The sequence below is a fragment of the Diorhabda sublineata genome, chromosome 2 (assembly GCF_026230105.1).
Source record: "Diorhabda sublineata isolate icDioSubl1.1 chromosome 2, icDioSubl1.1, whole genome shotgun sequence".
NCBI lineage: Eukaryota > Metazoa > Arthropoda > Insecta > Coleoptera > Chrysomelidae > Diorhabda > Diorhabda sublineata.
This window is the reverse complement of record NC_079475.1, coordinates 12,567,238-12,588,511: the sequence shown is the minus strand read 5'-3', so window position 1 is coordinate 12,588,511 and position 21,274 is coordinate 12,567,238. Positions and strand designations below refer to the sequence as shown.

At 32.2% G+C, this 21,274-nt stretch overlaps 1 protein-coding gene across 2 annotated transcripts in view; it reads left to right on the top strand.

The window, feature by feature from the left end:
* LOC130440813 (uncharacterized) overlaps nucleotides 1-21,274 on the top strand; it is a 149,043-nt gene that overhangs the window by 46,334 nt on the left and 81,435 nt on the right. Inside the window, exons 2-8 of one of the 2 annotated variants that reach the window (XM_056774159.1) lie at nucleotides 1,592-3,897; nucleotides 4,351-4,404; nucleotides 4,457-4,516; nucleotides 6,939-6,986; nucleotides 9,214-9,276; nucleotides 12,131-12,190; nucleotides 12,537-12,670. In XM_056774159.1, coding sequence (XP_056630137.1) covers nucleotides 1,592-3,897; nucleotides 4,351-4,404; nucleotides 4,457-4,516; nucleotides 6,939-6,986; nucleotides 9,214-9,276; nucleotides 12,131-12,190; nucleotides 12,537-12,670 — 2,725 coding nt within the window. The remainder of the gene's footprint in view (nucleotides 1-1,591; nucleotides 3,898-4,350; nucleotides 4,405-4,456; nucleotides 4,517-6,938; nucleotides 6,987-9,213; nucleotides 9,277-12,130; nucleotides 12,191-12,536; nucleotides 12,671-21,274) is intronic. The other variant, XM_056774160.1, reaches the window with a different exon arrangement.

Sequence of the window (21,274 nt, the reverse complement as noted above, 5' to 3'; positions counted from 1 at the left end):
ACTTGGAATCCAGATAGGGGAAACTAAGACGTTTGTATTTATTATAGTTATATATTTCAAAACTTATTATAGAGCAAATGAAGATGACCTCGAAAAACTAAATGAATTTTATTATGTTGATTAAGGCAAGAAAATTTATTTATTTTCTAATTCTACATCTGGAATCTTTTTTCAATAATATTTTCCCGCGATTAAAATCCTCTTTTTTTTTCATTGATTCAGCTTAAATTCATAATCTCACCCTTCATTTTGATTGAAATGAATCGAAAGAAAAAATTATGATTATGATTATATTCCAATTTCGTCATGGTACTACTGATAGTATATATGAAATAACATTCAAATTTTTTTATAATTTCATATTACTGTTGAAATTATCTGAAAAAAATGGATACAAACATATTTTTTTAAGTATTATTATAATGTCAGAGAGTTAATCTAGCATATACATTACCCGCATCGGCTGATGGCAATTCTCTATAGGAAACTAAACGTACCTGTTCCAAAGGTTCAGGTTGAAAGATATTTATGTATTTATCGAACCGTTAAAATACAAGGTGAATTAAATAAGTAGTTTAGTTCATGAAGAGGAAGAGCCTACGGCTCTTGAAACTTCATTATTATCGATATGAGAAAATCCGTTGATTTAATATGAAATATGAATTTTTTATTATTAATACTAAGTTATTTACACAATTTATTCTTTTTTGAGTCATTCGATAGTTTGTTACATATTTAAATGATCAGTTACTTCGAAATATATTTCCAAATTTTGATTAAAAACTGATAATGGACTCATGAAAACTAATACCCGAAGGGATTAAAATTTTCTTTGTTCTTTTCTTCATTATGTATGCAATTTTTACATTCATTCATAAAGATTCAATCAATAACTATGTTAGTACATAGCGTTGAACAAAAGGTAGATCATAAGAGAAATTACAGATTTTTGAGGCGAAAAATAAATAATTTAACTTTACCTTAGAACCAATGCAAGTTTTTGTGTTATAGAAATATTGTTGATGCTACTAGAGTGATGAACATCTCATACTTTTGAAGGATATACAAAGCACCCGAGATCACAAAATTTAACACCTTTATATTGCTTTTTTTATGCACATATTAAACCAATTGTTAATAAAATACAGCTCTATTATATTAATGAACGTATAAAAAATTACAGCAGCATACCAGTATTTTCTCGACAAGGTTTACGAACCACCAATCGTTCCATTCAATACTATAAGGGTATTTCTAGGATATTAAGTCAATATGCAAACCAATTAATATACATTTAAACTGCTCCACGAGAAAATGAAACGTCAAATTAATTTAGTAAGACAAATATATATCAATATTAAAGCAAAGACTGTAACATGGAAATTTTGACGCGATAATACAAAACCTGGAATATCCAAAAAGCCTATTCGCTATCATCGAATCAATAATGCCATAAATAATTCATTCCCAAAAATTTTAATTATTAACAATAGTTTATTTATTATTCAAAAATGAATTTTATACTTTATCATCATACTAAATACAATTTGTTAGTAATTCTTAGTACATGAGTATTTTATTTTTGTTACAGAGTGGTTCGAGTCGCATTCCTACCTTCGGTTCACGTACTACACAACCTGATTTAAAACCACCGGCCGCCACTGGTACTCATGGTGTCGTCGGTGAAATAACTACCAAACATATAGGCAACCGTGTACGCATTGGTGATAAAGAAGGAATTCTCCGATTCGTCGGTGACGTTCATTTTTCGAAAGGAGTGTGGTGTGGAATCGAACTAAGTACATCGGTCGGTAAAAACGATGGCTTTATTAACGGAGTTCGGTATTTCGCTTGTCCCGATCGCTGCGGGCTGATGGCGCCACTCGCTAAAGTTTCGCTCATCAATAATACCGAATCTATAGAACATGCCTCAGGACCGTATTCGATGCTTTTCTTCGATGCTCTTTCGAACAGGAGCGCCTTACCGTTAGAAAGAACAGGAAGTCATGAGGAATTGATAACAAGAAATTTTAAAAAAAGATACATTTTTTCAGTAGAAAATAAAGTTTCTAATAACTCAAACGTTACATACATTAAAGAAGATTTGGAAACTAAGAAATGTTTGTCGTTAAAACCAATTTCAAATAAACTGATGGATAATAATAAAAAGAGGACTACTGATATTATAAAAATAAAAGAAGAGTCAACTGCTGATAATACGAATATTGAGGATAAATCTAACTATGTTGCAAAAGATAAAGCTTGCGAAAGTATTTTAAAAAATTCTAGTTTAGAAGTTAAAAGACGTAGAACATCAACTTCTAAAATTAAAACAATCGATTCCATAGTTTTAAGGAGTCTTAACGAAAATATGAATAAGCCCTCATCACTGCCACAACTTAAATGTATAAATACACCGATAAATTTAGGTAAATTAAACACTTCGACTTCCGAGCGAACTGATACAGAATCCCCTTTAAAACTACTACGATTAAAGCAAGATTCTAATAACGATGATGATAGTAGTAAAAGAGATTCATTGGAATTTGATGAGTCTTTAGGAATTTTAACTCCGGATGAAATGTGCTCTCAATTCTTGAATTCTCAAACACGATCTCCAAGTTTAGAATACGACAAAAACACCAATGATTATTCCTCTAATTCTAGCAATAAAAAAATCGATATCGACAGTCCGAAAGACGACAGCTTAGGATTAATAGACGAAAAATTAATAAATTTAACAATGCATAAATCAAAACTAATTAATTTGGACGTACCTCAAAATAAAGAAATTAAGGAAGAACTACAAAGTCCAAATTTAACTGATTATAGTCTAGGAATCATAGACGATCATATTCTATCCAATCTTACAATGAAAACAGATACAACTGTTAACATGGAACTGCCTTTAGACATTGAAAAATCTGCTTTAACGCGAATGGAGCAAACTCCATCTCCCGAGGAGTTACCCTTGGATCCTACTCCCATCGTAGAATGTGATCCTAAAACTGAACCCACCAAATCCAAAGCTTCAAATAGTTTCATTAACAGTATAACTAGCATTACCAGTTTGGATACAGGTTATCAGGGAGATGGAGAAATGTCTCGGCCCGCTAGTAGAGGTGCTGATAATTCACCTCTAACTCGGCGACCGTTACCTAGACCTCAAACTAGAAGAGCTGATCCCATGACAGACTCAGATTTTTATACGGAAAGTGATGCCGACAACCACGAAGAAAATCATTTGAGGGGAGATCGTAAAGCACAAGTTATCGATGGTACATTGTACGGTGTGGATCCTCAAGCAGCTGCTGATATTTATGTTAATAACAAAGAAAATATGGATTCAAGTGGAATATTCACAGATATAGAAACGAACACAAGAAACGATGACGATTTCGTAAATATTGAAGTACCGGATATTTCCCCTTCAGATACTAGTTCAAAAACTATATCTGAAAATAGTCAAGATAACGTTCAACGGATTATTGACAAATCTAAAGAAAAGAAAATAGAAGAAAAACCTGTATCAAAAAAAGATAATTCTAAAAAACGAAATGCTCCGAGTCCAGGTATTTCTAGTCCGTCTAGCTTTTCTTCACCAAGGCACGGGGTAAACGATGACAATTCTTCTAAGAAATACAAAATGCCGAAAAGAGAAATACCTTCAAAAGTAAGAGCTCTAATCGAACCATCAAACGATCCAGCAATCGAAAAGAAGATTAAAAAGCCCGTGGGGAGATGGGATGCAGTTATGAGCAAAATATCAAAAAACGAACAGAATAAAACGAACCTCAAAGATGTTAAATCCAAGGTTTTCAATAGTGTAAATATTAATACAGGCGTGTCCCAAAGGAAAACTATCTCAAGAAGCCCCGGAAATCCAAATAGTAAATTGTAAGTTAATAATCTCATATTATTTATATATATAATGCTCATTTTCTTCTCTTAAACCTCAACTGAGCTTACTACTATATTGAATCTCCTCTGTTTCCCGTCCATTCTTGCTACAGATTTTCTACGGTCGACTTATAACATAGTTTATTTCAATTTAATAACTAAAAGGTGACTTGGACAATAAATTGTGAGTTAATAGCATCCATAAGTAATCAAACTTCATAAAATGCTACTTTCTTGCTGCGATGCATTCAAACGAGCTAACGAAAGGAACCACGAAAAAACATCTTGACCGACACCCTTCTCTTCTGATCCTAGAACATTTTCATTTGATGGAAATAAGAGTCAATGATTTTATGGACACGTCAATAAGAATTAACAATTTTTGAATGTTTTGATAAGCACCTTTTAGTTTGCATGTATCTTGTTTAAGTATTTGCTTGCATGTTTCAGACATGTATGTTCAGCTCCAACGTCATATTTGGCTTTTTCAGAAAAGATCAAAAAGTAAGATTGCTTCCTTTTGCAGAATTTTTATCTTATTAATGCATGTTTTCAGCGTTACTCCTGCTATGAAAATCTCTAGAACGCAGAAGTCAAAATCAACGTTAAATGAAAGGTATGGAGACTTTAACTCTTGAAGTTAGTGGGGTTATTTATTATAAATTAACTAAACCTTATCTTTATTATGATGGCCCGTAGTGACAAAAGTTTCTGGAAGAAATTATATGGTTATGACGAAATTTTATTCAAAGTTCCTTAGCGTCAAATTTCAGGAAATATAAAAAGATATTTTTTTTGTTTCAAATTTTGAGAACTATTCAGAAAGTCCTCAAATACCAACAGACATTTCCATATCATCAATTTTCATCTATTAATATGGACAAAAAGCCCCAAACGCAAAATGGCAAATTATTTAGAATTATTTCGCTTCAGAACCTTTCCTCTAAACCAATCACTGTTAACAAAATTGTCCGCTACTAATCCAACACAATACTATAGTATATCAGTATAGGAGTCCCATGAATTCTGGTAAAGTTATTTATTATCATTCATATAAACTACGAAGATTGATTTAATCGAACAGATAAAACATTTCTAATCCAATATATTATGAAAAAACCTCAATATACTATACGAACTTCTTGAAACTAAACAATACTAGCTTTCCTATTTATACTTCTCCACCAAATATACACTGGCGAGCAAAAAATTGAGGTCACCTTAAAATTTTCATGTTTTTTGAAATTTTACGTTATCAGATAGTATTCGCAAACTGTAAATCATTGCATGCGCTTTTGTAACCTGAATGTCATACTCTATACTAAAGAAAAATGCATTTTGGGCGAAATTCAACATTTTGTTGTTAGGGAAGATATGAAACGAACAAAATAAAAAAACTTGACACTAATAACATGTATTCCCTCCTCTTGCATTGATGACTGCTTGAAATCGGCGCCGCATACTTTGAATTAAGTTGCGAATCACATTCTGGTCGATGTTATCCTATTCCTGCAACAACAATCTTCTCAGCTCCTGGGCAGTTCTTGGTGATGGTGTGTGTCTGCGGATTAGTCGTTCCAACTCGTCCCAGACGTATTCTATGGGATTCATGTCTGAGCTGCGGGCTAGCCAGTCAAATCTCCTAATTTCTACCTCATCTAAATACTCTCTTACAAGTCTGACTATATGTGGTCTCGTATTATCTTGTATAAAAATGCCACGTACCCTTATAGTCACCATGAAAGGCATAACGTGGTCTTCTAGCACCTCCGTTTAGAGGTTAGGGAGCCATTTTCTATGAAGACCAACTCTGTACGAGCTCGTGCAGTGATTTCCGCCCAAACTATAACTGACCCACCGCCAAATGGAAGACGCTCGTCAATGCAAACTTCAGCATATCTTTCCCCAGGTTTTCTCTACATTGGTCGACGTTCATCTGAGGCAAAAACGCGACTCATCTGAGAACAATACCCAGCTCCAGTCATCATCATTCCAACGAACGTGATGTCTGGCAAATGTCAATCTTGCAGTCCGATGCTGGCGTTGCAACTGGAGACTTGTAGCCATTATTCTACATGAAGTCTTTTTCTAACGGTCCATTCACTAACGTTGTCATTTCTCAATTCTTCCAACTGATTTTGCAGTGAAATCGTAGTAGCTGTCGTATTCGACAAACTTGCAAACACAAAAAAAACGGTCATCTCGTTGAGTGGTAACTCTTTTTCTCCCAGACCCTGGTCTTCCAGTGATCAGGCCAGTCTTCAGAAAGCGCTGGTACACCTTTTGCACACCACAAAGACTAGCACCAATAATTCTTGCAGTTACACGTTGCCCTCGACCATCTTGTAACACCGCAACAATTCTTGCCACAACAATCGGATCTAAAGGCATTATGGGCCTGTTAAATCACTACACTTTGCAATCGTTAGATTTTACACAAAGAATCAACAGTAAACTAGAAAACAGGCAAGGAATATGTGAATGTTCAATTAGCGCAAAGGCACATTTTTCATCAAAGTCGTACTCTAATACATCGAATGACAGCTGTGAAGCCTCGGTAAAAATTTGCTTAAACACCTACTAATCCTTATCAATATTGACGCTAAAATTATTCGCAATTTCTGGAGTGACCACAATTTTTTGCTCGCCAGTATATATTCCTAAATTTTCTGTAATCTTTGAACGACGTATGAAAATTGAAATTTAACAAAATCTCAAAATCAATTCAATTTTTACTCAAATCGACTAAAAAACCAATGAATAAATTACATAATGATGAAATTCTAAATCTAAAAGATTGATCACTAAATGCATTATATCTTATAAAACTGATAGGACATTTTGAGATCGATAAAAACATTTGAAAATTTAAAAAACCTCATTATTTTTTCGCGTTAAAGAACTGTCAATAATATATTACCCAAAATCAGTAAAAACATCGAAATTTTTATTTAAACATATTTTGTACAGGTAATAGTAAAGATAAGGGTTATTTAATTGACAATTAAGAACCCTGTGTATATTTTTGAGTTTTTTAGGAATGCTCTTCTCAAGAATCCTACAAAATCGCCGCATCTAAATCGCAGGTAAGTATTCGAAATAATAATTAGCTTTTACAATGATCTAGAATAATGTTTTTGTAGTACAATAACTATTTAGCACCATTTTTCAATGTTTTCTCGATATCTAAAAACAATAATATGCTAATTTAATGCCTCGAAAATAGTATTGCTAGTTCAGTTCAGTAGAATGGAGCAAGCTCACCAAACAAGTCCGTACATAAAACCAAACCATCCCTAAATTAACAGTTCAAGGTTTTGTTCTTTTCGTTGGACTGTTAAATTGGGGTATAAAATGTTTCAGTCTCTTCGCACACCGAGTATCTAAATTTATTATGAAATCTTTGATGGTCATAAAGGCACTGATCTCAAATTTACGCAGGGCACCAACAGTCGAAAAATAAAATAGTTTAAGCCATTTCTTGCTTTTTAAATTTAAATGTGACGAGAGAAAGATTGATAAATAAGAGGCATATAGATAAGAGTAAGAGCAAGATGTAGGATTTACAGAAGAAATTAAGAATATATTGATATTTAAGAGAAAAAACGATGCAGGAGCTTTTGAAAATAGGAAGTTTAATAAAATAATTGCTTTCCACAGGTAGAAGGAATTGAGGAAGGCTTAATGGATATGGAGTAGTCGGCGTTTCGTATTTCTCGCTTCTCGTATCACACATATTATATGCCAAGTATGGAGATCAAAATAATGTTTTTTATACAGATTTTTTAACGATTAAATCAACATTAGAAGATTTAAACCATATTGAGGTTATGATGCTAGATTCTTATCGAAAATCCAAAAGAGAAAATCAATTTTTATTAACAGAAAAACACTATTACCGTATAAATAAAATGTTCGAATCTCAGAAGAGAAAAAACACGAAAAGAGCGTTCAAATGAAACGTACAACAACTTTACTGTATGATTTTGTTGAAACAGTAGCTTAATATCTAGTGCATTAATAATTAACGTTCAACTTTTAAAAACGATTTGTTCAGAACAGTAAATACATTTTGTTTTGAAATATAACGATTGTATTTATATTTCGAAAATAAATATATGAACTCAAATTAGATAATCGACCAATTCGATTTTAAACTCTATCAAACAAGCGACTATTTAAACTGATATATGAGAGTGAAACAATAAATTGGTGCCAATGAATGAGAGAAAAAAGAGTCGAATAATTTTATAGATAAAATATAAAATGACATAAGAAGCATTATCGAGTGCAATTAATTATAAGCGAATATTTGTAAGGGCAATTGCATTGATATGGTGGCCTTATTCATAGAAAGGGTACATTATAATATCGCGTATGTTGAAGTTTTTTAATTCAACAAATCATCAGAATCAACAACAAACTTAATTTCTATTAATTTCTATGTTATTTCTATAACATGATTCAGATCAAGTTTTTGTACAAACATTTGTATTTTTACCAATATCTATAATAATGAATGGTATCTATCAATTGGCACGAGTCGAAAATGGAGAATAAAATTTCTCGATATCTCGCTTAGTTTTCGAGATATCGATACTTGAAGCTTATTTTTTTTTATTTTTATTTTTAGTTAATATTTGTATATATCAACCTAACCTTCTCGTGGTGCACTTTGAGTGTAATAAGTTCAAAAATCGTGAATTTTTTACAGCCAAAATTGTCTACAAAAAATATTTACTTCGCGTGAGGATTATTATTTTAGTTTTATTTTATTATTATTTTTTTTCTTATGGGGGACTTCGTTAAATAATGAAGTACAACCGACAATTCTTTATGAAAAACATCAAATTATTCAAGTATTTATCGTATGTTAAGTTATATTCACCACAGTGGGATGAAATTTATCAAAAATGGCTCATTTTGTTATAAAAATTTGTTTTTTACAATGTAATTTTGGAGTATCAGGGTAAATAATATAAAAACTAAATAAAAAATCTTTTGTTTATTGAATTACAAGATTCATATTGAATTTGAAGTGATAAAATATTCATTTGAAATAAAGAATTGAACGCGATCTGTTCAATAAAGCGAATTTAGTACCAACGTTTGATTATAACTTCAAGTATCGATATCTCGAAAACGAAGCGAGATATCAAAAAAATTCATTCTTCACTTTCGATTTATTTTGGTCTAATTAAGCCAAATCCGCTGTTAAAACGCCACGGAAATCGTACGCTCCCCTATTAATTAAATGTGTCGTTGCTCAAATTTCATTTTGCATGAAGTTTATTTTAATTTTCCATCTTTCAGCTCATCTGCAGTTTATCATAATGTTAAACAAAATGTAGCTGTGAAAACGAATCCAACAAACAGGTAAATAAAAGAATTTAGTGCAACATATGTTTTTTGAACACCTAATGTTGCTGCAATTGTATCAATAATCATTTATCATTACAATTATAATTGGAAACATGTTTTTTATTATTCAATGACCACCGCGATGATTAATAGTGATTAGTTAGCCAACAGTCAGTCAAGCTTTGTGGGTTCAAGTAGTACATGTTCTGAGAAAATTGTCCTAACCACCATCACTTAAATCACTTCAGCAGAAATATTTGCAATTTGCTTCTTCTTCTGACGATACTCTTGGAAATGTAACTTATTCTTCCCACAGTTCACAGTATTATTATGTTACTGTGAATGTCCGAAATGCAGTATACGTTAAGATACTCTGGTGCCTATTAACATCCACCAATGTAGTTTGTGAATGACCGTTATTTATTCTTTTCATGACGATTTCGCTTATTCACCGGAGATTGTTATCGTAGACCACGACGACTTGGTCAATGTTCATTATGACCGAAATTATGATGCCTGCCTAATTGATATAGAGAAATAATGATGTGTGGAAACAGAAGTTCTGGACCAGTATATGACTAATGAAGTCACAAATTGTTACAATAAATAGAATCATAAATAGATGAAAGTTGTTTATTAATCGAAATCGTTAAAACAACCTACCTGTACTAGGTGTAAGTAGATAAATTAAGTTAGGTTAGGTTAGGTTGAACAAACATAACCTCTTAGTTACATGTATTAGAACAAAAAACATTTTCGACTGTGGTCAGTAAGTGAAGCAGCGTATATTAAAGAGAGAACAGTATATATGACGTTATCGATTTTCGAATAAACACTGACGTTTGTTAACATTCACACAACTTGTAAATCGCCGAATCTAAAGCCGCGTCCACACTAGGCCGATCGACAATGTCGAACGACATAGGCGACGTTCGTCTCTTCCACACATAAACTGCTGTGTGGACGTATTTCATCAGTCGACTGTGAGTAGTTGAGTGCTGTGCCGTGTAAATCGTGCCTTTTGTTTTTGTTTTTGTACTCTTCATTTGTAGAGTCCCAGAGTTGAGGGCGGTCTCTGTACATATCAATAAAATTTAATGTTTGTTCTTCTGTGAAATTCATTTTGATAAAACAATTAACTTTGGTAAAACACAATTATAGAACCACTTCTCCCGTTGCGCACACAGGTTTTAACAAAACTAATGATTTAAAACTTTATTATCACGCTCAACAGGTCCAAACTTGGCAATTATTTCCATTCGACTGAAAATAAAAATGCACTTCATTCGGGTTACATTCGACTCGACAAATGTCGATCGACACAGTCGACAAAGTGTGGACGCGGCTTAAGGCTCACAATATCTCCTCCGTGTATTTTAACATTCACCGGTGTATCTCCGATTCAAGTATAAATTAAGAACAGTTTATGGGTTACACCAGAGATGGGGAAACTTTTTTCTTCGCGTGCCAATTTTTGCTAACGAAATATATGGTGGGCCAAGTTGGAGCCATTACATTATTTACTAAAATAAAAACATTGCCATAATTTTTCTGAAATACTAATTGTGGGTCTGGTCTTTGTGGGAACATGTGACATGTGGAACTGTTCTTGTTTCTGCATGACTTCATCATAAACCGAAAAATTTGTGACGCTGAAATTTTTAACAATGAAAAAAGGACGTCATCCGAAAGCCTATTACGAAGAAAATTTTTTCATTATTGAAAACATTTGTTCGCACAAACTGCTTGTACCAAACATAGCCATTATTTTCTGGACGTGGGAAACTGTATTTGGGTATTGTGTTCTAAATAAGGACTTATAAAATTCCAATTTGCTGGTGTTCAAAAATAGTTGCCTCAAATGGGTAGTGCGTTCGACGGACGGGTTTTATGCCAGACGTGTACTACCTTTACTGCCAATTCATGAGAATGTAATTTCTGATAAAAAGAAAATTGTACGTAACTTTTGTTTGTTGGTCGCGGGCCGGATTTCAACGCTTTGCGAGCCGGAGATAGCCCGCGGGCCGTAGTTTCCCCATCCCTGGGCTACACCATCGAAATTGGTGATTGTCAACATACACTGGTGTACTAATACTGGACATTCACAGTAACATATATACTGTTTGTAACAGCCTTTGAGGGTTTTACGAGGACTATCCTAAAAATACCTTACATGAGATGGCGGTAATTACTACTGTATTAGAAAGTATGCAATCTATAAAGCATTTGTTTCAAGTTTGAAGACACCACTTTGTTTAGTATTTGTTTGGCAGCCATCAATAGTGAACGTTTACAGTGAATTGAAAACTTGGAAAAAATTGGTGATACAATACTTTTATTTGAAAGACATTAGTCCAACCAATATATAAGCTGGACTGGATTCTACTCTGGATGAGACTGCTCCTTCGTTATCAACAGTAAAATTGGGTAGCAGAGTTTGCTCACAATGGTACAAAAACATCGTCGTGAAGATGTTTCTTTTATTTGGTGTTCACAGAGTTGCAAAATAGCTCGGTGATTAAAGATTTCCCAACAACGAACACATGTTGTCGACAGTTAATGGCTATTTTGAGAAGCTTGACGATCTTGACGATTCTTATTATAAAAAAGGTACCAAATTTACTGAATATCGCTGGGAAAGTTTATGGAGCTAAAAGGAGATTACGTTTAAAAATATATTTTTTTCCAACATGTGTTTTCTTTGTTTATCGATTATATAAAAGTAAAAAATAGTTTTGCCCTAAATAAAATCTCTGTGGTTTAAATAAAATACTTTTTGTTTATTTACGTGCATCCATACTTCTTCTGTTTCAAATTTGATACTAATTAGTTGTAGAGTAGTGTAAATAAGTATTTTTGCATGTTTTAGTTTGTCTCCAGTCCAATTGAATTCGCCACGTACTCCAACGCGGAATAATTTGACTGAAAGGTAAGAATATATGGTACAACTATTTATGTTCATGGTATTATTTGTATAATCATAGATTATCGATCACAAATGTTGCTACTTACAGTTAGTTGAAAGTCAAAACTTTCTTGTGCTTGATGTAGATTGTAATTTATTAGTGCATGCCACTACAATTTCACACTATTTGGAAATAAATTTGAGTACTATTGTCGATTTTCCAAGTCAAAGAAACAGACTATATAGTTGGATAGCAGGTCAAAAAAGGAGACAGTTAAAAATTGAGCACATAGAAAATTTTTAACATAATACCGAAATACGGAAATATATTAAGTATTGCTTTATCAATATTTTTATATTTTACTTACAGGCGAAGGATTCGTAACAGACCCAATAGTGGTTCTTCTCCAAAAACAATTGCCGGGAGTCATTTGGAAAGTAGTATCCATAGTTCATTAAGTGATGTCAGTGCAGCGACGTTGCCTCCAACGAACAAATCCATTGGTAAGCTCTCAATTCATATTTTATATTATGATCTCTATTAATAATAAAATAGTAGTTTTGAAAATATATAAAGTCTAGGAACGTTAATTTTCGGTTAATGTATTAAATTTGCTGCTGGGTGAAATCAATTTACATAGACGGCATATTTTTTTACTCCATTTATTTACACACTTCATTTCTTTTCAACTACATTATATTCCAAAAGTACTTATCCCATCGTTAAATTCATGAGTGGAAGCATAATTTTTAAGATGTTGTTCGGAATCGCTTTCCTCTGCTGACGAGGTGATCCCAATGTCAGGAATGTTTTTTCTCTCCGTACTAAATCCTGTAATTGCGGTGTAAATAAAACAAAACTTGTGACACGGTAGTTGCTTGATGAAGAGAAAAGCCGCTGACCAATTCGTTTTAAAAACCACCCAGTTAAATTCGATATTTCCAGTTGTCTCCTATAGAACATACACTGACCGTATTTTACCAACAAAAGAGAAAGAGACTGTGAACACTAGAAACCTTTTTAGCTGCCGATAGCTTGATCGAGTTGATCTTCAAGAGCGCATACTGGGCTAACTATCCTGCTACGTTGGTTATGCCACAATTAAATCTGAAATTTATTCTTCTTTAATGGGAATTATTGCATTAACCATCAGCATGTAACTTTAATCAATAGTATAAATATGTTGATGAAAACTAGTAGAGAATGTTAGACAGTTTTTCACATACCAGTTTACAATTTTACATGAACGTTTTTAATATCAAAATGAAGACTACCGAAAAATCGAGACGAAGAAGCCATTTAGGAGAACCTGATGAATGAATTGTTGATTATACTTGTATTAAGAAAACCATTGGAATTGATGATACATCATTTGTAAGATAAATTACCTTTTTGCTTTTCAGGATATTACTTTCACTCGAATGCTTTTTATTGAAATGTTGTGAATGTAACCTCTATAATTACATTATTGATTTATCTAATCTATTTATACTTTGAACAACTAAGGTAGTTGTTAAGTTATGTGACATTCGAAACAACAAACGACATTGTTTTGCATTACAATTCCGATGAGATCGGAATGAACGCGCCATTAAAATAAACAATTGAATCTAAAAAGCAATAAAAGAAAGTTGAAATGTTTCACTTGTTATGTTTTTAATTGTTTTGGAAATGGATTCGGATAATTATTTAGAGCTGTCGATTGATGGAAGTCACATTCTTCGGAGTAGATGTAGAAATTAATATTCGTGCGTCATTAACCAGAAAAATAGTTTTTTTCTCCTTTGATGAACAGCAAATGTTTTCAGCTACTGGGAAACCGATTACGATCTAAATGAATCCATATCGATCATGTTGGAATTTCCAGATTCTTTATTTGTCTAACCTTGATTCAATACTTCGTATGAATTTCAATGTTTAAAATTTTACTCAACTTATTCTAATAAAAAAGTTCGATAAATAGTTTTTTCTGCTAGATTAAACGCGCTAAAAATGGAGCCTTTTTTTATATACTAATATTTTTCTTATTAAACCTGAATGTGAAGATATAGAGGAGAGTGCCCAAAACCGGACCCCTATTTTGTTTTTTAATTGAAAAAAAAAAAATAGAAAATAGTAACAAATAATGTTTTCAAATCATCTAATATTTACTTTGTAATGTTAAATTAAAATCGAATTTAAAATTAGTACATAGTTTTGATTTGTGCCGTTTTAGAAAAAGACTAACCCATTTTTTCCTGTCAATATCGTCTTTGAATGGGTGTTCGATATGTTATTTCTTTCTGCCAACTGTACTGCCATTCTTCGTAAGTCAAGCCAAAAAAGAAGCTTCCATGGTAATGCAATAACGAACCAGCTCTGGTTCAATATCATTACCCAAAATTGTAGATCTGCCTCGGTTTGTTATTGCTGCCTCTTCAGGTGTACCGTACTTCATGTTGGACAACCTCATGAGCGTTGTTTTCGGAACATTAAAATTTTTACTGGCCTTCTTCTTTTTCCGAACTGGTTCAATTGCTTTCGTCGTCTTAGAAGGATTCCACTTTCTTTGATCGGTTTTTCCCATTATCCTTTTGAAATCTGAAACGAAATTTCAAAAGAATAAGCGTTAGTATAGATTTAGGAGACTTTGTACATGAAAAAACAAACGACTAAAGCCATGGGTTTATTAACTCGATTAATTTTGAACCAAATATCTGAATGAAACGTTTTGATGATAAACAATAAACTTAAAACTTGCCATTCAAGAATATATATAGATATAAAGGCTTATCTGAAAATATCTGGGAAAAATAATGGAAATTGTAGCACTGCTCAAAAACTTTTTTCACTATCAAAACATAGTAAAAGTGAAGTGATGGTGAATATGTGAAGTGGGCTGTGTCTGCGCTCCACTGCATAGTGGGTAGATGCCTAAACTTTACAGTTGAATAGGACAAAGTTCAGGAGAATGCAGTATCAGAAGACTAGGAGTCCACTTTAGGGGAAGGGTACTTTCCTCTACATATTATAATATAGGTATATTTTCTCTAAATAATGGTACAAAAAGGACGTCTGTCGATCTTTTAAACTAAGATATTAATCTAAACCATCCGTGTATAGAAGTGATTTATAAAATTGAGAATAAAAGACGTCGAAATTAAAGTGCTGAATACAACGTTCCATGTTTTCATAATTTTTATCTTAAATAAACAATTCGTAAATAATTTTTAACACTATTCTCCCAATTTCAAGAATTTAGTATCTTTATAACCCCAATTATACGCAATTCTTTGAACAACTAGACTATTACGACCTTAATTTGTTGTTCAGTGTTCAATAAAATATATAAAAAATTTTATTTACATCCCAAAAATATTCTTCTCCATTTATACTGAATTGTATATCTTCAATTATAGAGTTCAAAAGTTGCTAAAAATTTGCTTTGAATTCACTGGCGAATCAAGCTCTCTAAAATTAAAATCACTATTTATTGTATTCTACTCTGTAGAACATATTGATAATTTCAATTCTTTAATTAACATTAACAGGTTTTCGTATTTTCCAAAATAAATTTTCAGGTTTTCTACGAGTATACCTGTTTTTTAATTACTTGAAAACATATCGAAATGCGAAGAAAATAAACCTAAATCAGATAATTTTAGATGGATTGTTCGCAGCAGTTTTTTCTCGACAAAAATATCACGATTTTTAAACTAGATTCGTAATTTTTGAACCAAAGAATAATATTTCATACAGGACATGAAAAAAATATTCACCCAATTTTGAGAAAAATCATGTTTGCCGTTAATCATTCATCCCCACACGATATTTCTAATCTGAGACTATTAAGTCTATTTTTTCTTTTTACGTTACTAAAACCGTCTAAACTTTTTATCTTAAATCGACTTATTTCCATCTGATAAATAAAACAATCGGAGAATAACAATTTTTGACTATTATTGTTGCAGCGTTTTATGTAAATACAGGGTATTTCAAAATTATCTTTACAACATCAAAAATTCACAATTTTGAACATCAACAAGATATTTATATTCTGTCTTTTGCATGTATTACTGCAATTAATAAAGTTTTTTTAGTACACTTCAACATGCGCACCATTGGTGGCCCTAAGCACCAGTCTGTAATCAATTTCAAGCCAGGTACGCTGTAACATGTCGCCTGTGATTGTACTAAATGCTTGTGTAATGCGAGGTTTGAAGTCATTAACCGGTGTCCAGTAAACAATCTCCTTTAAATAACCCCACAAGACGAAGTCGAGGAGTGTTATGTCCAGAGACCATGGTGGCCATGGAATTGGGTCATCCCGTTCAATCCATTGGTTGGGAAATGTTTCGTTGAGGTGTTCTCGAACTGCTGTGTACCATCCTGTTGGAAGTAAACAATCGGCTGTAATTCTTCCCACTAAGGAAGAGCAAAGTTTTGAAGCATATCCAGGTACACGCAGCCAGTAACTGTGGTTTCTATAAAGAAGAAAACACCAATGATTTTGTTGTGCATAAGTCCACACCACAGATTAACCTTTGGGCTGTATGTGGGGTTTCAGAACTTCAAATTTGTACGTTGTGGCGGTTTATTGTACCAGACACATGGAACGTGGCCTCATCACTGAAACACACCTTTTTCAAGATATCTTCATCATACTCAATATCTGTTAGTAAAAGTGCCTGCAGAAATTGTGCCTTATAGGCATACAGACGCAACTGTTTATGAAGAACCTTGTGGATTGTGGTTGTAGGCATTTGGAGTTGTCTGATGAATTGAAGTTTTCGGATTGTGCTGGAATATTTTCTGGAATTGTGTTAAGTCGTCCGGCTCCACTTTTATGCAATACTGATTCGGTGCTCATAAAGCTTGTGCACCATGCACGGATGGAGTGGGTCTCTTTGGAATTTCATCCTGTGTATCTGATTTCGTCTCTATGAACCATGACACGCATTGAGCTTTCTGTGGTAGTGTCCACATCTTCACTTATAACTGTTCAGCCTATTGAAAAAATCTTTATTAGCTGGAGTAATACATGCAAAAAACAGAATATAAATATCTTGTTTATAGTTCCAAGTTATGAATTTTTGTAGTTGTAAAGATAATTTTGAAACACCCTGTATGTACCTAAATAATTTTACTTTACTTAAATGTAGATTTATCTTTCTATTTGATCATGTAGCTTTGGTAAGATTTGTTTTCTCGTCTACGATTATATTTCTAAACCATTTTCATTTAATTTATTAGGTTAAAGTTTTAGGAAATTTCTTAACAAACAAAAATTATAATTCTGTAATCAGCAACATTTTCCCTTTATATTAGATGTTATAATGTTAAATAAAAAATGTTGAAAACCACAATAGTTTTATAGAACACATTGTAAGAAATCGATAAGATTCAGTAACGTTCATTTCCCCTATTTGCAACCGCAGTGTCCGTAGTTACGTAAACCCTGATACAAGGACTCTAGCGCCACTATGAATCCTGCGTTTTTAGACGACTGCATGTCTACTCTCTAGGACCTCTTTCGATCAAAGGTTATGTTTTATCCTCGCCGACTACGACGACAATCAGTTGTTTTGTTTCCACTGAGTACGTTGGATCGTTAGTCGAAGTAAGCGTGTATTACCGAAAATTATATCGCGGACTTCTCCATCTGGCAGGAAAGACGTGATACGCGAGGCGTTCGTTAGATCATATGTGCCGTTAACATAGGGACTATAATGTTTTTTAATCAGCTGACGACTGCTTATAATCTTTATTCTAATATGATAAGAAAAAAGTGTTAACTAGTATTTGTAGATCGGTTATAAAAATGGAGATTCAAAGTGATTGTTTATTGCTTTAAGAGGAGTTTTTGTCTTGAAAACAAGCAGCGGTAATTTGATATATTTATTGTGTTGTCGTTTACTTCTAAAACAATACGGATTTAAAAGTATTCTTGTGAAAAAAAAAACAAAATTTGAAATATTTATTTTGTTTTGAAATCAGGTCAGTTGTTTATTTTTGTCATTAGCAGTGTTTTGCAATTACATTTTAATAGAAAGAAAAACAAAAAAAAAACATTTCGCATTCCGAAAATTTTAAATATTGAAATTATACAAAAATAATTTTCAAGAGTGGTGACTTATTTAAAACTGCAATATTCAAATTAATAGTATAATAATATATATATAAGGATTTATTCCTCCAATTCAATTATTTTAACTACCAATAATTAGTTTAAAAAGAAAAACGTCCATTTTAAATGCCTCTATTAGCTAGGAATTTATCAATAGGGCCCCAAACATGGTTTGGTTGTGTTTAACCAAACAAAATAGGCTTTTGAAATTAAATTGGACAAGTGGTAAATTTAATATATTTCTTTAATTTCTTATTTCTTAGACCTTTTGATATATTTATGCATCTAAATGTTCTTAATTTTAGGTCTCTTCCGTTTTAATATTAGTTTTTTAAATAATTTTTGGTGGGAAGATAAAATTTGACGTTTCGACTTTTCTTTAAGTCAAAATATGACATTGACAATTTACTTATTTATATTGATTCATAGACCTTCATCACGAATATAAAAATAAGGATGAAATCAACTTAGAACTTTGTTCAAATAAGAAAAATTTAATTTTTTCTTGGACCCTATATCTCAAATATATAGCAGGAACCAATTAAATTATTTGTAGTTTTATTAGAATTTACGAAATAAAATTTTAAATTTTACTTTAATTATCCATATTTTTTTATCATTTATAGCTTTTTCGTTCTTATGAATGCGAACCCTTTTTCGTGTATTAGATTCCGTTTGAAGAATTTTTGATTCTTTATAAATGAATTTATGTTTTTTTGATATTCCATGGTTGGTTAATGCAGTTTTATTTTTTTAATCGTATTGATGACCTTTTAGTCTATTTTCTAAATACTGAGATGTCTGTCCTATGTAGACAGCGTCATAATTAATACAAGACATTTGATTGATAATATTACTCCTTTTGTTTTTTGGTGTTTTAGATTTTAATTTAGTGAAATATTTGGATAATGTATGATGTCCTCTATGACGTATACTAATATCATATTTATGGAAATAATTCGATAATTGTTGGGAAAGTCCTTGTACATATGGCAAGGAAAAATGTTTTATGTTTTGATGTTTCGTTTCTGTTAATAATGCTAATATCCAAGGATAATATACAGTTGGCTGATGGCGCGCCATGCATGCCTATTCTCCCGGAGTATTAGTTAAATGCCGGATAATAGATTATTCGTCGAGGAATTACTAAGCGTTTGTCTATTCTCCTGGGACTTTAGCTAAAATTCGGATAACAGACTATTAGGTTTACAGAATAAGATGAAAAAAATAGAATAAAAGAAGTTTTATTTATTTATTTATTTATTGCATGTTAATCAATCATTTGGAGGCTTGGTGACATTCTGATTTGCATTTTATTTTATTTTTAAAACAAGAACATCGGTTTGTTCCACATTGTTTACCTAACCTAACCTAACCTAACCAAACCAGCATGAGCATGAGCTTCTAAAATTTTCTCATAATAATCTCCTACAGGTACATAGTAAATAACAGCATCTGTTTGTTTTTTCCTTTTTACGATTACGTGACATTCATTTTCGATTTGCAGTAGTTCATAGCTATTCACATAATGATAGTAAGTATGTATTGTAAGCTTCAGGTCCAGCTTCTCTGGACCAGCGAGTAAAATTTGCTCTACTTTGTTTAACTGTTCTTTATCTCATATAACGCGATTATCTTCCTGACTATTAAACAATTTGGCGTTTTTCAATAGATATTCCATTATACGAATTTCAGCTAAAGTCCCAGAAGAATAGACAAACGCTTGGTCATTTTTCGACGAATAATCTATTGTTCGGCATTTAGCTAATGTCTATTGACCTAAGATATATACATATCTGTTACAAATTAGTTTAAGAGATGTTCAATCTTGATAATGGCTCCTTGCTCTCACTATTTATAATTTATTTTCCAAATAAACTTGTAATGATTCATTTTTCTTTATTTGTTTATAAAAAATATTGATAATTTTACAACAATTTTTATTTCCCCATTATTGGAGTTGAGTGGTTTTTAAAAAAAGAATTAAATGAATAGACACAATATAGAAATGTCCAAATCAATTCAACGCATATTTAGAAGTCTTACTGTTCGGGAACCGGCAATCTCAAGAGACCCGTGATCGCAGAATTGCAAAGTTTTTATATAAATCAGCAGCTATTAATTAGAGGAACAAAGTGCACTTGGTAAGCGTCAATTTATTTGGCCGAAAGTATGAAACAAAATAATTATCTCCTATTATAATCTATTCGATGGATAATTGGCTTACCAATTTTTTCCAGCTGGGCCCGGCTTACCTATTCAAAGGGTGTTATTAGGGGATAAAATTTTCCCATCATGTCGGAAAACTTTTTTAGTAATTTGCTGATTTTTATGTAAATTTTAAAAATATCGTGGTATGCGTGCCTAAAAACGACAGGAAATATCGCGCATACATGACATTCAATTTCATCATTTCACTTTGTAATAAGCGTCCATATAACAATAAAAAATGTTATTTATATCTTAAATTTAAAGGATAAATAGAATCGAAGGAAATATAGGATTTTTTTATTTTTATTTCAGTTCATTATAATGTTTTTCATCTTCTGATTCCTCACATTTTTCATTACTTTTAGTGGTGCCGCTGGGCAGTTATACCACAATGGTTGGAGTTTATGATTTTCTGTGAATTGCCATCCACATATGAAAATGCGATATTTCCGGTCGTTTTTAGGCACGCTCACCACGATATTTTTGAAATTTACATAAAAATTTTTTCTCATTAATTCACAAAATTTTCTATCGAATAAACATTTTTGCTTTTTCGGCCAAATAAATCGACGTTTCTTTAACGTTTGTTTCTCTAATTAATAGCTGTCGATTTATATAGAAATTTTGCATTTCCGCGATCACGGGTCTTTTGCTCCCGGACTATTAATTTTATGTTAGTCTTTAACACGAATCGCCTGGTTCGTGGTTCCTAACGGATAAAAGTATTCCATTTTTTTATTTTAACTTTCAAATAAAATATCATTTTCATAATTAGATTATGATCGACATT